This window comes from Rhinoderma darwinii, chromosome 10, assembly GCF_050947455.1.
Source record: "Rhinoderma darwinii isolate aRhiDar2 chromosome 10, aRhiDar2.hap1, whole genome shotgun sequence".
Classification (NCBI taxonomy): Eukaryota; Metazoa; Chordata; class Amphibia; order Anura; family Rhinodermatidae; genus Rhinoderma; species Rhinoderma darwinii.
The window spans coordinates 17,880,733-17,897,596 of record NC_134696.1 but is presented as its reverse complement, the minus strand read 5'-3'; the positions used below and the strand labels follow the sequence as shown (position 1 = coordinate 17,897,596).

At 41.7% G+C, this 16,864-nt stretch overlaps 1 protein-coding gene across 2 annotated transcripts in view; it reads right to left on the bottom strand.

The window, feature by feature from the left end:
- The window catches only part of LOC142661816 (tumor protein p73-like), a 74,573-nt gene that overhangs the window by 12,352 nt on the left and 45,357 nt on the right, over positions 1 to 16,864 (bottom strand). Inside the window, exons 5-12 of one of the 2 annotated variants that reach the window (XM_075839411.1) lie at positions 13,843 to 14,029; positions 12,726 to 12,841; positions 12,149 to 12,258; positions 11,361 to 11,509; positions 10,553 to 10,641; positions 8,321 to 8,445; positions 7,985 to 8,133; positions 6,895 to 7,027 (exon numbers count right to left, since the gene is read on the bottom strand). In XM_075839411.1, coding sequence (XP_075695526.1) covers positions 6,895 to 7,027; positions 7,985 to 8,133; positions 8,321 to 8,445; positions 10,553 to 10,641; positions 11,361 to 11,509; positions 12,149 to 12,258; positions 12,726 to 12,841; positions 13,843 to 14,029 — 1,058 coding nt within the window. Of the gene's footprint in view, positions 1 to 6,894; positions 7,028 to 7,984; positions 8,134 to 8,320; positions 8,446 to 10,552; positions 10,645 to 11,360; positions 11,510 to 12,148; positions 12,259 to 12,725; positions 12,842 to 13,842; positions 14,030 to 16,864 lie in introns of both variants that reach the window. The other variant, XM_075839412.1, reaches the window with a different exon arrangement.

The following is a 16,864-nucleotide window of genomic DNA, read 5'->3' as shown; positions in this document are numbered from 1 at the left end:
TCCTGAGTTACATCCTGTATTATACTCCAGAGCTGCACTCACTATTCTACTGGTGGAGTCATGGTGTACACACATGACATTACTTATCCTTACTGATCCTGAGTTACATCCTGTATTATACTCCAGAGCTGCACTCACTGTTCTGCTGGTGGAGTCACTGTGTACATACATTACATTACTTATCCTGTACTGATCCTGAGTTACATACTGTATTATACTCCAGAGCTGCACTCACTGTTCTGCTGGTGGAGTCACTGTGTACATACATTACATTACTTATCCTGTACTGATCCTGAGTTATATCCTGTATTATACTCCAGAGCTGCACTCACTATTCTGCTGGTGGAGTCACTGTGTACATGCATTACATTACTTATCTTGTACTGATCCTGAGTTATATCCTGTATTATACTCCAGAGCTGCACTCACTATTCCACTGGTGGAGTCACTGTGTACATACATTACATTACTTATCCTGTACTGATCCTGAGTTACATCCTGTATTATACTCCAGAGCTGCACTCACTATTCTGCTGGTGGAGTCACTGTGTACATACATTACATTACTTATCCTGTACTGATCCTGAGTTATATCCTGTATTATACTCCAGAGCTGCACTCACTATTCCACTGGTGGAGTCACTGTGTACATACATTACATTACTTATCCTGTACTGATCCTGAGTTACATCCTGTATTATACTCCAGAGCTGCACTCAATAGTCTGCTGGTGGAGTCACTGTGTACATACATTACATTACTTATCCTGTACTGATCCTGAGTTACATCTTGTATTATACTCCAGAGCTGCACTCACTATTCTGCTGGTGGAGTCACGGTGTACATACATTACAATGTCATGTATTTACAAAGTTACTTAACTTTTTATATATGTTATATCTATATATAATCTATTGTTATATTGAATTAAAATATGAATTCCAAAACTACTGAGCCGGCTGCTGCCTGAAATATAGTTGAACACCATTTTACAGTTCACATATAATCAACATTCAAAAAGTGAATTAACTTTCATTCATTCGTCTTGTACGGGGTCACTACAAAAACGATAGACTTCAGATCTTATATCTCAAAGCAATCTCTACTGATTTAGTGTCAGCACATACTTTGTCCTGGTGATGTAAATTCTGGGACTTTTAGTCCCTACACCTGTCACTACAATCAACTGATGTAGAAAAAGTAACTCTCCCAGAATACACTGCAGCAGAGTGCCCTGCATTTACAGGAGCTCAGTTAGGGGTGTGTCTGTCGACAAGTTTGTTAACTGGTTTCCATTGCAACCAGAAGAATTGCGAGTGCAGCTTTAGGCTATGTTCACACGGAGTATTTTGGGGGAGGAATATCTGCCTCAAAATTCCGTTTGGAACTTTGAGGCAGATTTTCCTCTCCCTGCACGCCGTTTTTCGCCCGTGGCCATTGAGCGCCGCGGGCATAAAACAGCGCGAAATACGCTTTTTCTGCCTCCCATTGAAGTCAATGGGAGGTCAGAGGCGGAAGCGCCCGAAGATAGGGCATGTCGCTTCTTTTTCCCGCGAGGCAGTTTTACTGCTCGCGGGAAAAAGACGCCGACGCCTTCCATTGAAATCAATGGGAGGCGTTCTCGGGCCGTTTTTGCAGAGTTTTGCGACGCGGATTCCGCGTCAAAAAACTCGGCAAAATACTCCGTGTGAACATAGCCTTAGACTAAAATACAGCAAGGAACTGGCAGTATATATATATAGTACGTACATATGTAAACGGTAGGATGGTGTGTAAAGATGTCTATACAGAATTATGGGAATATGCAGCAAAAAGGGACATCTAGAAGGAAAGGAGTATTTTTGTATTAACTCTTTGGGACTCACCCCCTGAACCAGCAGTTCCTTGTAAATAGTACAGGGTGGGCCATTTATATGAATACACCTAAATAAAATGGGAATGGTTGGTGATATTAACTTCCTGTTTGTGGCACATTAGTATATGGGAGGGGGGAAACTTTTCAAGCTGGGTGTTGACCATGGCGGCCATTTTGAAGTCGGCCATTTTGTATCCAACTTTAGTTTTTTCAATGGGAAGAGGGTCATGTGACACATCAAACTTATCGAGAATTTCACAAGAAAAACAATGGTGTGCTTGGTTTTAATGTTTCTTTATTCTTTCATGAGTTATTTACACGTTTCTGACCACTTATAAAATGTGTTCAAAGTGCTGCCCATTGTGTTGGATTGTCAATGCAACCCTCTTCTCCCACTCTTCACACACTGATAGCAACACCGCAGAAGAAATGCCTCCCGATCTGACCCCCTTAGACTTATCTTTGGGGTCATCTGAAGGCAATTGTCTATGCTGTGAAGATACGAGATGTGCAGCAACTGAAACTACGGATACTGGAAGCCTGTGCTAGCATTTCTTCTGCGGTGTTGCTATCAGTGTGTGAAGAGCGGGAGAAGAGGGTTGCATTGACAATCCAACACAATGGGCAGCACTTTGAACACATTTTATAAGTGGTCAGAAACTTGTAAATCGCTCATGAAAGAATAAAGTAACGTTAAAACCAAGCACACCATTGTTTTTCTTGTGAAATTCTCGATAAGTTTGATGTGTCACATGACCCTCTTCCCATTGAAAAAACTAAAGTTGGATACAAAATGGCCGACTTTAAAATGGCCGCCATGGTCAACACCCAGCTTGAAAAGTTTCCCCCCTCCCTTATACTAATGTGCCACAAACAGGAAGTTAATATCACCAACCATTCCCATTTTATTTAGGTGTATCCATATAAATGGCCCACCCTGTACATTAGGGGATCACCAAATAACAAGCTAAGCTCTACTGCATATTCATGTTATAAATCTATTAAAATATATACAGCGCTCCCACCCATTGTCTTGAGATTTACGTTTGTGGGGGTCCCAGCAGTCAGACCACCACTGATCGGGAAGTGACGCTTATCTTAGAAGTTCTAATAGAAGGAAAGCTCCGTTAATGGGATATGCTATAACTGAGAGATGCGGGTCCCAACTCCGGGACACACACCTATCTCCATTCTCGTCTGGTGCCACATCCAGGCAGAGAATGACAGATGAGGCGGCACCTACCACATTTTCCATTCTATTCGAGGTGCAGACACAGCTGAGCAAGTGTGTGGGACCAACTCTCAAATTCATTCACCGCTTGAATGCGGCAGCCGCCTCGCCAGGCGAAACGAGGGTCAGGTGACTACTGTTCTGAAGATAGGTGCAAGTCCCTGAGCTGGGACCTGCATCTATCAGACATTTATGTCTCAGGGTATGTTCACACAGCCTATTTTCGGCCGTTTTTCAGGCAGGAAACGCCCGAAAAATCGGAAGCAGAACACCTCCATACATCTGCCCAATTGATTTCAATGGGAAAACGGCGTTCTGTTCCGACGGAGCGTTTGTGCAGCGGTTTTTACGGCCGTTGTTGAAAACGGCCGCGTAAAAAAACGGTCGCGAAAAAGAAGTGCAGGTCACTTCCTGGGACGTTTTTGGAGCGAAAATCGCGAATGGCACAAAAAACGTCTGAAAATCATGAGCTGTCGCGTTGATTGGCGCTCATTTACATGGTCCAGGACGAGCCGTGTAAGAGGACCTTAACCCTTTAAGCATTACACAGTGTCCATTCATATCAATGTGTTGTCTGTGTAATGAAGGACGGCTCCTCCAGAGCGAGAGACTTTGTATGTAACCGCTCTCCACTCTTAGGCCCGAAAGCCGCGTCAGAATCAGCGCCAGAAAGCAACCGAAATCACCCCCCATTGATTGCAAAGGGAGGCAGAGAAGTTTTTTTTCCCCTAACGGCTTTTGGCTGCTCGCGGGAAAGAAAAGCAGCACGTCCTTTCTTGCCGCGGTCTCCGCCTCTGACCTCCCAATGAATTTAATGGGAGGCAGAAAAAACCTGCGGCGCTTGTTTCCGAGCGTTTTTTGTGGTGTTTTTTACCCGCGGTCCTTGCATTAACTTCAATGCCGTGTGCGAAAAATGCTGTGAAAAACGCCACGAAAACCGTGTAAAAAAAGCGCAGGCAGTTCAAAATCTGACTCTTAGTTCCTAAAGGAATTCTGACGCAGATTTTTCGGCCTGCAAAAAATCTCAGTGTGAACAGGGCCTTAGAGATGAGGATCCTGAACACACAATCCCCCTCTATTAAGTTCCTAAAAGGACGTAAGACAATGTTTTTTTTTAAATGCACTGCCCCTTTAAGTAAAAAGAAAAGTTAGATTTTTTTCTACACTGGAATCTTAATGTTTTAAAGTTAAAGTGGATCCGTTAGCTGAATATGAAGTCCCATGTAAGGGCAGCATGTTACATTTTGTACCATTCAGCTAGTAGGAGCACTAAAAGAATACAGTAAACTCATAGTTATAAGTCCGCTATATTCATGAGGGGAGCGCTCCCCCCGCCACTCTCTGCAGTATATACAGGTATAGACACAGCAGCCTGTCAATCACCGGCCTGAAGGGCGGCGCTCCCCTCATGAACTATGAGTCCGCTTATTCTTTCAGTGCCCTATTTCAGCTAAAAGGGACAAAATATTTGTCTACTAGGAGTCCGGACCTGTAGCTGTAACATGCTGCCCTTACATAGGACTGCATATTTAGCCGACAGATCCACTTTAACAAGACAAACAGAGAAAACCCTGATATGACAGGCAGCTCGGGATGTCTTATTACAAGCTGCCTGGTGCTGTCACTGCAATACTCCCCGGCAGCTGCATACACCAGTGTCATCCATGTAACCCTAGAATATCCCCCCCCCCCCCAATAAGGTTAATACGACCGCCTAACAAAAAGAAATGCCCTCTTCCCCGCCCCCTGGACGCGCTGCCGCCTAGATTTGCCTGTATGATAATTTTAACCCCGATGTTTCCGATCCTAGGACTTGGGCTCGTCACATTTTTGCTGACAGGTGTAAAATGTAATGATGAGGCTGAACCATCAGGTGTGTGGGTGATGCTGTATATATGTATAGACCACATGGGATTTTTAAGAGCCACATTCACAACATTTGTAACCTCAGAGATGGCCTTATAGAAGGGGCGCAAGTGGCATTTACCCCGGGTCCTTCACCACCCCATCCCCACCATGCACAGTCCGCTCTAAACCTCCTACCGGGCACCTTGTTGTAAACTCATCTCAGGGCTTCAGCTGCGGTGATATCTGTGCACTGTATGGTGCTATATACTACTGCTGTTCACTATATGGCAATATTATGGAGGCACTAAAATGATTTCACTATATAACACTATTATGGAGGCACTGTATGGCACTATTATGATTTCACTATATAGCACTATTATGGAGGCACTGTATAGCACTGTTAGGACTTCGCTATATAACACCATTTTGGTGTCACTGTATGGCACTGTAATGATTTCACTATATAACTCTATTATGGAAGAACTGTATGGCACTGTTAGGACTTCACTCTATAACACTATGGTGGGGGCACTGTATAGAACTATTAGGACTTCACTATATAACACTATTAAGGAGGCACTGTATGGCACTGTTAGGCTTCACTATATAACACTATTATGGAGGCACTGCATGGCAGTGTTAGGACTTCACTATATAACACTATTAAGGAGGCACTGTATGGCACTGTTAGGCTTCACTATATAACACTATTAAGGAGGCACTGTATGGCACTGTTAGGCTTCACTATATAACACTATTATGGAGGCACTGCATGGCAGTGTTAGGACTTCACTATATAACACTATTAAGGAGGCACTGTATGGCACTTTTAGGACTTCACTATATAACACTATTATGGAGGCACTGTATGGCACTTTTCTGTAGGCACTATATGGCACTGTTAGGACTTCAATATATAACACTATTATGGAGGCACTGTATGGCACTTTTCTGTAGGCACTATATGGCACTGTTAGGACTTCAATATATAACACTATTATGGAGGTACTGTGTGGCACTTTTCTGTAGGCACTATATGGCACTGTTAGGACTTCACTATATAACACTACTATGGGGGCACTCTATGGCACTGTTATGATTTCACAATATAACGCTTCAGAAGAAAAATTCCTCCTGTCTCATTTACACCGTTACATGACGGAAAATTTCAGCAGCTATTTCCAGTTTGGAGCGCTGATACTCAGTAGTCATATTAATTACGCATTTATTTTTTCCAGTGGAGTTACCCTTAAAGAGGACCCAACCCCTCTCCTGACATGTCTGTTTTAATATATACTTGTATTTCCAATAAAACAATAATTCTGGAACAATATTTTCTTAGAACGCTTCATTCCTCTCTTATTCCTCCTGGAAATGTATAAATGTCACAGTCTGGCAATGTCCAATCAGTGGTGACAGTGTCAAACTATTAGGGACACACCCTACTAAAAAGGGAAATGGTAACACCCAGTTGTCAATTTCTTCATACATTTCCAGGAGGAATAACAGAGGAACAACACAACATAGAGAACTAAGAAAATTTTTTGCCAAATTGTTATTTCATTGGGGAATAGAAGTGGAGAGCGATCCGTTGCTCTTTAAATAACGCGGGGGCTGTCTCAAGTGGGGGCCGTCTACCGGTGACTACTCTTTGACTTTACACAGCACTGACAGTGAAATAGAAATATCTGTATTTTTTATTACGTATTCATTTTGTGTAGTGTGTTATGAAGTTTTTGTGTATGTAGTTTATGGTGTGTTTGTAGTATATCTCGTGTATGTAGTGTATTATGTGTTGTGTTTTATATGAAGCACCTGGTGGACACAATTGTTATTACACTCAATGTTAGAGGTCACTCTACATCCGGTTAGTTTACAGAAGAAGCATCTACATTACATTCATGCAAGGAAAGAGTGACAACCAAGTTCTGGATTCCCGACAGACTAGCAGACGTACCTGACGAGGCTGGGGTCAGCATTGTAGGGGGGAGGGGGCGTGCAGTGTGACCCTGATACCATAGACTGTGAAGAGTGAGGGCCATTCATCTCCCCATTTGCTTGCATGGAGTGATTGTTCATCATACCAGAGCCTGGAAGCAGAGAAAGCGATGACAGTATTACATGACGATAGTATGAACCACGGGGGTTGTGTAATATCGGGGGCTCCTCTGGCTGATACTGATGGTTGGAATTGGATGGGAAATGACAATTACTTTGGTAAAGCAGAAATCTGTTCAGAGATGTTTCACTTCTCTTCCAAGTCAGCAGGGGGCAGCAATGAACACAGGAGAAAGCTCCGCCCACTCTATGTGAATATGAAATCTGTGTCTCCACCCGGAGGTTTGATGGGAGGACAATTAAGAATATAAAAGAGAACTAAGAAAAGGGTATTCTATTAAATGACTTCACCGGGTAACTCGGCGATGGTTACTGCACCATTGCTGTTGATATCAGGGGTATGTGGAACTGCCCTTTAAATGGGTGGTCTCACCAACACAGCCCCTTTTAAAATTGGAAACGTGCCAGCGGTCACATCGCCACAATTCCAGTTTTAGAAACCCTGTTCTTGCTGGGGGAAGCTGCTGCCAGATATACATTTCCCCTGCAGCGCCTCTACAGGAGAAGTGTAGTATTACACGGGTATTCAAATAAATGGCAGACCATATAACACATAGGTGAACTGGGTGAGTCATAACAAGAACCACTTTGTGAACGGCTCTTTGCTCCTGCTCATAGAGGGGGGGGGGGGGGTCCCAAACATTAGACCTCCCTCAATGTAACCCATATCTAGAAACAAACCCTTCACGTCAATATGTTTACATCAACCACTACAGATAAATGTAAGTATATTATAGGTGTCTTATAAGAAGTTACCAGATAAAGGTCACTGTAGACATTGGCGTCCATGATAACAGCATATATCCCGCTGACAGTATATACAGCGGAGTATTACAGATGTGACGTATCATGGACAGGACATATATATATATAACATTCCTCCAATATATAGTGCCTGCTCAGTAAGAGGGTGTAATACATATTCTTACCCATAGGGATCATCCCCGGTGCGGTGTTTGCGTGCTGATTGGGCTGCCCCACTAGTTGGTTGACGGACGGCAGTTTGTTGATCCCTCCGTGGACTTTGTTTATCGGGGAGAGGACGGGACCGTAGTGCGCCTGTGACTGCAGATGGGCACTGGAAATGAACACACGCCGTTACTGAAGGCTCCGACTTGTAGCGTCTTATCCGGTCCACAGATGTCTTTATACGTGTCCCTGCTCAGCCGGACATCACTGCCCGGGCCGGGGTCACAGAGAGCGGTCAGTCCGCCCCTATTCTATGTAATAACCATCTACATATATAATAACGTTCCACATCTTACTGTCGCTGTAGCAGCTGCTGCTGTTGCTGTCGGTAGGAATCCACCAGCTGCTGCGGCACCAGCTCCACCAGCTCCAGACTCTCCTTTATCTTCATTAAGATTTCAAAGTTCTCCCGACCACGAACCTGAAACACAAGACACAAGTCATTATATCACTGACAGGAGGAGGGCAGGAGGAGCGCCAAAAACAAATAAGAAAATACAGATTTCAGACAGTACAGACGGCGCTGGTCATGATGTCAACCGAGGATGAAGATACATACCGTCTCCTGTAAAGAGCAGCGCAATACTGTATGTCTTTACTGACAGATACATAGCAGACCTTTACTGACATGTATATAATACACCTTTACTGACATGTATATAATACACCTTTACTGACAGATACATAGCAGACCTTTACTGACATGTATATAATACACCTTTACTGACATGTATATAATACACCTTTACTGACATGTATATAATACACCTTTACTGACATGTATCTAATACACCTTTACTGACATGTATATAATACACCTTTACTGACATGTATCTAATACACCTTTACTGACATGTATATAATACACCTTTACTGACATGTATCTAATACACCTTTACTGACATGTATATAATACACCTTTACTGACATGTATATAATACACCTTTACTGACATGTATATAGCACACCTTTACTGACAGATACATAGCAGACCTTTACTGACATGTATATAATACACCTTTACTGACATGTATATAATACACCTTTACTGACATGTATATAATACACCTTTACTGACATGTATCTAATACACCTTTACTGACATGTATATAATACACCTTTACTGACAGATACATAGCAGACCTTTACTGACATGTATATAATACACCTTTACTGACATGTATATAATACACCTTTACTGACATGTATCTAATACACCTTTACTGACATGTATATAATACACCTTTACTGACATGTATATAGCACACCTTTACTGACAGATACATAGCAGACCTTTACTAACATGTATATAATACACCTTTACTGACATGTATATAATACACCTTTACTGACATGTATATAATACACCTTTACTGACATGTATCTAATACACCTTTACTGACATGTATATAATACACCTTTACTGACATGTATATAATACACCTTTACTGACATGTATATAATACACCTTTACTGACATGTATATAATACACCTTTACTGACATGTATCTAATACACCTTTACTGACATGTATCTAATACACCTTTACTGACATGTATCTAATACACCTTTACTGACATGTATCTAATACACCTTTACTGACATGTATATAATACACCTTTACTGACATGTATATAATACACCTTTACTGACATGTATCTAATACACCTTTACTGACATGTATCTAATACACCTTTACTGACATGTATCTAATACACCTTTACTGACATGTATCTAATACACCTTTACTGACATGTATCTAATACACCTTTACTGACGTGTATCTAATACACCTTTACTGACATGTATATAATACACCTTTACTGACGTGTATATAATACACCTTTACTGACGTGTATATAATACACCTTTACTGACATGTATCTAATACACCTTTACTGACATGTATCTAATACACCTTTACTGACATGTATATAATACACCTTTACTGACATGTATATAATACACCTTTACTGACATGTATATAATACACCTTTACTGACATGTATCTAATACACCTTTACTGACATGTATATAATACACCTTTACTGACATGTATATAATACACCTTTACTGACATGTATATAATACACCTTTACTGACAGATACATAGCACACCTTTACTGACAGATACATAACACACCTTTACTGACATGTATATAGTACACCTTTACTGACATGTATCTAATACACCTTTACTGACAGATACATAACACACCTTTACTGACATGTATATAGTACACCTTTACTGACATGTATCTAATACACCTTTACTGACAGATACATAACACACCTTTACTGACATGTATATAGTACACCTTTACTGACATGTATCTAATACACCTTTACTGACAGATACATGACACACCTTTACTGACAGATACATAACACACCTTTACTGACATGTATATAATACACCTTTACTGACATGTATATAATACACCTTTACTGACATGTATCTAATACACCTTTACTGACATGTATATAGTACACCTTTACTGACATGTATATAGAACACCTTTACTCACTGGAACATAGTAGATCTCCTCCTCGCCGTGGCGCCTCTTCTTGATGTTTGCACCCAGAGCTGGGACTCCCTGCGGACTCTGCTTACAAGCTGCTGATAAAGGAGAATCCATTTAATGATAATCCAATATTCAAAGAATGAGGTGAAAGTGAAACAGAAAAGAACCTCTGTACATGATGTTAAATTGTGATCAGAAATTATGGTGAGATGAAAGGTATTAAAGGAACGTTCCAGGGAAAACTGATACACTATGTAATGCCTAGTGCAGGGCCTGAGGGGGCGGAGCATGACACGAGGAGTCCCTCATCTCTATGCCATGCTCCGCCCCCTCGGGCCCGGCACTAGGCATTACATAGTGTATCAGTTTGATCAAATAATGGGGAATGTAATGATGTGTGTGGCTCTCCGAGACTGTATCACACAGGACAGGCTTAGATACACCACCTCAGCGGCATAGTGTGATTGATCTCTGTTTTGGCCCCAGCAGAACAAGTAAATGGGCTGAAGGGTAAATCATTTTATTTGCTGGGTCCCTCTGGTATAAACCTCTTTGAGACGACTATCCAAAATTGGTTTGAGAAAGTAATTCTAGGGGGGTGGTCCTCTCAAAGAAGAAATCCATTATTTATAGTATATGATAGTAGTGAAAATCTGTCAAAGGAAATCTGGTCTGGATAAAGGGGTGAAGTTCCCAAAGAGGTGGTCACACCAGTGTATGATCTTTTGACTTGTAATACTGCAATGAAGCTGCAGAGGGCAGCAGAGATAGAGAGCAGTTCGATTTGATGGATGAAATATACTTATCGTACACTCACTGCGCTTGTTGGCGTTGCCATTTTTGGACGCTGTTTCATTCAATGCCGCCTGTTCCCGGAAATGATCTTCATCTGCTTTCCGGTCTCTTCCTGGACAAGCGCATATCCGACCTTCAAATGACCTTCTGCCCAGTACCTGTCCACTGCCAAACAACACAATTCTTACGGACTGGCATTTTAAGGACGGTAATGCACTATATTATATTATATATACAATGTTTGCACTGTATGTTCTCCACATGTTAGGCCTTCGTATACGTCCGTGTGCTGTCCGTTAAAAGAAACGGACAGCACCCGGACCTATGCAATTGAATTTGGCTAATCAGACGTTCGCCATTTTTATAGGCAGCGTGTTTCCGTTGCGTCAAACTCACCGCATGTCCTATTCTGGTCTGTTTTTGCGGACCACGTCGCCCATTGAAGTCTATGGGTGCACGAAAATCAGGGACAGCACGCGGACGACATCCATGTGCTGTCCGTGTTTCCCACAACAGTTACAAAAGAAATGCTGATAAAATAAATAAATAAAAAAATTTGCACCAACACCGACATTAAAAATGGACGGCACGCGGAACTGAAATGCATTGAATACGGTCCGTTTTTTGCGGACGCGAAACGGACACGCTCGTCTGATTAAGGATCACAGGAATGAGGGCGCCTCTGCTCTCTGTTTTCAGCTGTAGCGGCATAGTGTACAGTGCCACATTCGCTTTTGTTGGGGGTCCCGATGACATAGATGGACACAGACCGCTAAATACAACGATATAATGAAGATCACTCACTCTCGGGTCTCCAAAGTGATAATAATCAGAATGGGTCTTCTGTTCATTCCTCCGACACAACTGCTGTTACACATGAAATTATAGAGAATTGTGGTGAACTCGGTGCCGACCTAAAAAAAATGAAACAATTCACTTCAACAATCCGCATCAGCCACACAGCGATATCAAAACGTCCAGATAAATCATTAGTAAAGGGTTTCGGCCAGTAATAATTTTGAAAAGTTCTACAGTTTTCCAATATACGCTCTGTATCGATTCATCATGGTTTTCAACATCTCTGCTTGCTGTCATTCCTATCTCAAGATCTCTGTTTGCTTCCTTGTTGATAAAAAAAATCTGTCATGGTCATGTGGTGCACGGCTCGTTACATTTCCAGTAAAGTTATCCGAGCTGTGTAACAAGGAAGGTACCTATTGAATCACAGCAAGCAGAGATCTTGAAAATGGTGAGGAATTGATACAAAAACAGCAGAACTCTTTTACCTTCTATAGACCACAGGCTTCAGACCTCTTCACATGGTTAACATATAGACTATAGAGAAGATCAGTTTGTGTACACTGGCAGTGACTGGTATTACCTGTGGCGGCTCATATGGCACCATTACACTTTGTCTGCCGGTAACCGGGTCATCTACATATTGCGACAAATTATTGCCCTCTATGCGGATCAAGTGGCTGGCCGGTGCTGCCTGACCTGAAAAATAAGAAATACGTATTATACTTACAGTGAACACAAGGTGGCGCTGTAGAGCTCGACTATTCTAGCAGGTTGAAGTTGACGGATCTGTCTTTTCAGAACCTCCGTAACTATATATAAGCGGCACTGATCATACGTGACCATGAAAATGGCGCAGACGTGCAACGTTTACTGGGTCACAGACTATGAAGCTTACTCACTGTATAACTAAAAGTTCTACAACTTTCTAATATACTTTGAGTTTTAATTTTTCACTGTTTTCTAGACATCTGCTTGCTGTCAGTGAGTAGAAACATTTTTTACCATTTATATGTAGAGGGTTTTCAACCTTTGAATATAAACAAATAATGACACGGGAGAAAGATGGGGAGAATATATAAACCCCATACAGATCATACACCCGAGACCCCAGTGTTGCCCACTGATCCACCATGGATTTGCCTAGAAGGTCCCTCATTACAAGACACTTGCTGAATCCGATGATTAAGAATGTTTCTTCTACCCGGTTATCTGAGAAGGTGATTCAGCCCCATCAACATGGAAGACATGACAAGATTTAGTTTGACGACAGGAAGGATCGGCGCGGGGTCCCAACCTCCAATCTGCTTTGTGTTCTTCACAATCAATCCCAAATTATGAAATATGATGTCACAGATATTCAACACTAACACCCCCCCCCCCCCCAGTCATCACGTGACTATATGAATCCACACGTCACAGTGCGGCTGCTGCTATATTCAGATCTGGGGAACCCCACCAAGTGGACGCATCAGAAGATCAGATCAGTAGGGATCCCTTAGCTCAAACTCCCACCAATTTCCAAAACCAAGGGACCCCTCGTAGCTCTGTAGTGGAACCCGGACCCCCCTCTACTCAGACATTTCCAATATTCTAGGTAATCTTGTGGTTTTTAGAGGCAGCGGTGGTTCCCGGTTCACTGCCCCCTACTGGTCTTATCTTCTCACACTTGGTGTCCATGAAGGCCAGGTCCTTCTTACCATCGTTAAAGTCTCTTCCCAGCTCGTGGTTGGGGCAGCGTTTCACAACTTCGGTCACATGTTCGGCTTTTTTGTAGACTGGCATGGCCCGGATTACTGTGCCAGGCGGGGGTGGGCTGGATAATTTGATTTGGATGGGACATGTCTTAGCGATCTGGCAGTAGAGTTTCTTCAACAAAGGAGAGTACTGAAAGAAACAGAAATCTGACCATCAGAGATAATAGGACACAGGCCAAAAGGTGGTCGTTACTTGTCACAGGCTGCGTTCTGAAAGTAAAGGGGAACCCCGGGCAATGGTGGATATATATAATCTCTACCTGCACAGTATAGAGGTCATGCTTTCTGTATTCCCCGTTACAGTATGGTTTCTACATTGTTGCAACCTGTGGCTGATATCTCTATGACACATTTTTTCCTACACCAGGAAATGTGTCAAATGAGTGAACCTTTCTCTTCAGCGGTGTCATTGCCATGTGAACAGAGTCGTATAACAGCTATGCTGCTCCCAGGAGAGAGGAGATGCATCATGGGAACTAACTAAAATTGAAAAAGATTTCTACATTCCCATTCAAGTCAGGAAGGGTCTCTGACTGCACGATCAGACCACACACAGAGTTTGATGGAAACAAGTAACCATGACAACACATAGGTCTACATGTGAGCTGTATACATAAAACGGAAATAGAGTTTTAATCAAGACTATTGACAAAGTTGCTTCATCTTTTATTTTAGATACAATAGAGCAATAAAAACAATTTGTTGGACTTTCCCTTTAAAAGTCATTTATAAAGTGAACTTCCCCTTTAAATTGCCACTACTTATTGCTGCTCACTTAGTTCTGTTTCCATAAATGGGGATAGATTTTTTTTTTTAGTCCAAATGTTGTGTTTTTGTCATTTTGGCTCCTTCATTACTGTCAAATGATGTACTGCAAATGCTAAAACCGGTATAGAAATATTATATTACAGTAAAGTTCACCAGCGAGGGGTCACGACAAGTGTTATGTCTTATAGATGATCCCAAATATTCACCTGGAGCAGAGACATTGCCTGGATCATCACTCGGATCCTGCCAGGGCAAGTATGGAGACACTGGAAATGAATGGGGCACGTAGGACACAAGAAGGTCCCTATAGTGTCCATATAAGGGCATATAAAGGGTTAATACATTAGTCAAAAAGAGGATTTATATCATCCAGCTCCTGTAGCTCCACTTATAGACATCATTTTACTGGTTAAATCTGCATACTGATACCTATCGTGTACTGATCTTGTGTGTGACATCATGTTTTATACTCCAGTCACATCCCAAGCTGCATTCAGAATTCTGCTGCCTTCTTAGCACAAGCTTGACATCTCACTGTCGCCTCCTGCTGGTACAGTACATGTTGTGGTACATGGTAGGAGATGTAGTGTTTACTCTAGGCTCTCTATACAATGGTGTGATAAAGAATAACACTACATCTCCCAGAATGTAATGCAGCAGTGTTGAGCATGTTGAGATCTCAGGTGTGGTGTTAGTTTTTGAATGCAGTTTTGAATTTGATTACAGTATTTTACAAGTTTCTATCAGGTATAACAGCAGATCGCAGACGGTCCCCGCAGAGCAAGTCGCTCAGTGATTAAATCGTTGTCAGGCAAAGATTGCAATATAGTGATCTTATCCAAAGTGGAAAATTCCTTTAAGGATTCTAGGCTTGGCCGGAGCAAGACTGCAGTCTATGGCCTGCATATATTGAACCTGGAACCCCAGCTTCTCTAAGGCCTCGTTCACACCGTGCGGATTTGCTGCAGATTTTGCATGCATTTTTTTTTTTTTTTAAATAAAAACGAGAATTGGATCTAGGAGAACGGACCTATAAGTCTTTCCTTTAAAATTTTTCTTTTTTTTAGGTTCTGTTTCTGGTTTTGGCTTAAAAAAATACATCCAAAATCTGCAGCAAATCTGCACTGTGTGAACAAGGCCTAACAGCTGGACTGTCTTGCAGAGGTTGAATCATCCAGTCATTGAACAATCCATTTGAGAAGTTCTCGGAAAGTGGACGACTCATCTGGGAATATTGGTATGATCCGGATGGTAATAGGCCCTGGCTCTGATTTTTAACTTTTGTAGGATGGGAGCAGTAACCTGATTGGTTGCTATAAACAATTTCTTCATTTTTCCTTTGCACCAGATAAAAACAGGATTCTGATAATATGTTGTCACTGACATCAGCATCATACACATAATAGTACATTGGAAGGTCATACCCTGCCAGACTGCAAATCTGCAAAATATGCCATTCATGCAGTACCGTCTATCACCTGTTATTAATGGTGGCGCTATTAATACCAAATTGTTTTTCAATGGTGCAGCCACCACCGAAGGGTAAAAAAAAAAACAAAAGCCATTAGTTTAAGGAACATTTTTCCTAAATCTATAAATATAAATCCTTGAATTGTCCTTTTCTTTCAAGTGTCAGGATAGGAGAGTGATTTGTGCTGCTTTTGTGTTTTGATCTCACCGATGATTCTCTAGACTGAATGCAATTGTGACACAATCTCAGCTGTGAGATGTATTAGGTCTATACAGGTTTTCAGCATTTGGGTGTAAAGAAGAATGTTCAAATTCACAGACAGCAAGCAGAAATCTTAAAAATGGTGGAAAATGAACACAAAATATATGAGAAAGTTGACAAGCTTCTTATTATACAGTCATTAAGGGAAGCCAAAAAAAAAAAAGAATTTAATAAGAATCGGTGAATGCAGCAGAGCTAAGTATGTCATTTGGCACAATATGCCCCGATATCACAATCTGTGGTTTTACATAGGACTGCAGGTAAATCTACTGCATTATCTTTTTGTCTGGAATCACACGTGCCGTTTTTCGAGCCAGAAGTGGATCCAGAAGGACAGGAAAGTATAAATCAAGGACTTACGGTAAATGTTTCCGTCCTGTGGGATCCCCTTCTGGCTTTGACTCAAAAACTGCATGTGTGTTTCCAGCCTTCCTGTGATATCATTGTGCACAGAAGAAACAGTAA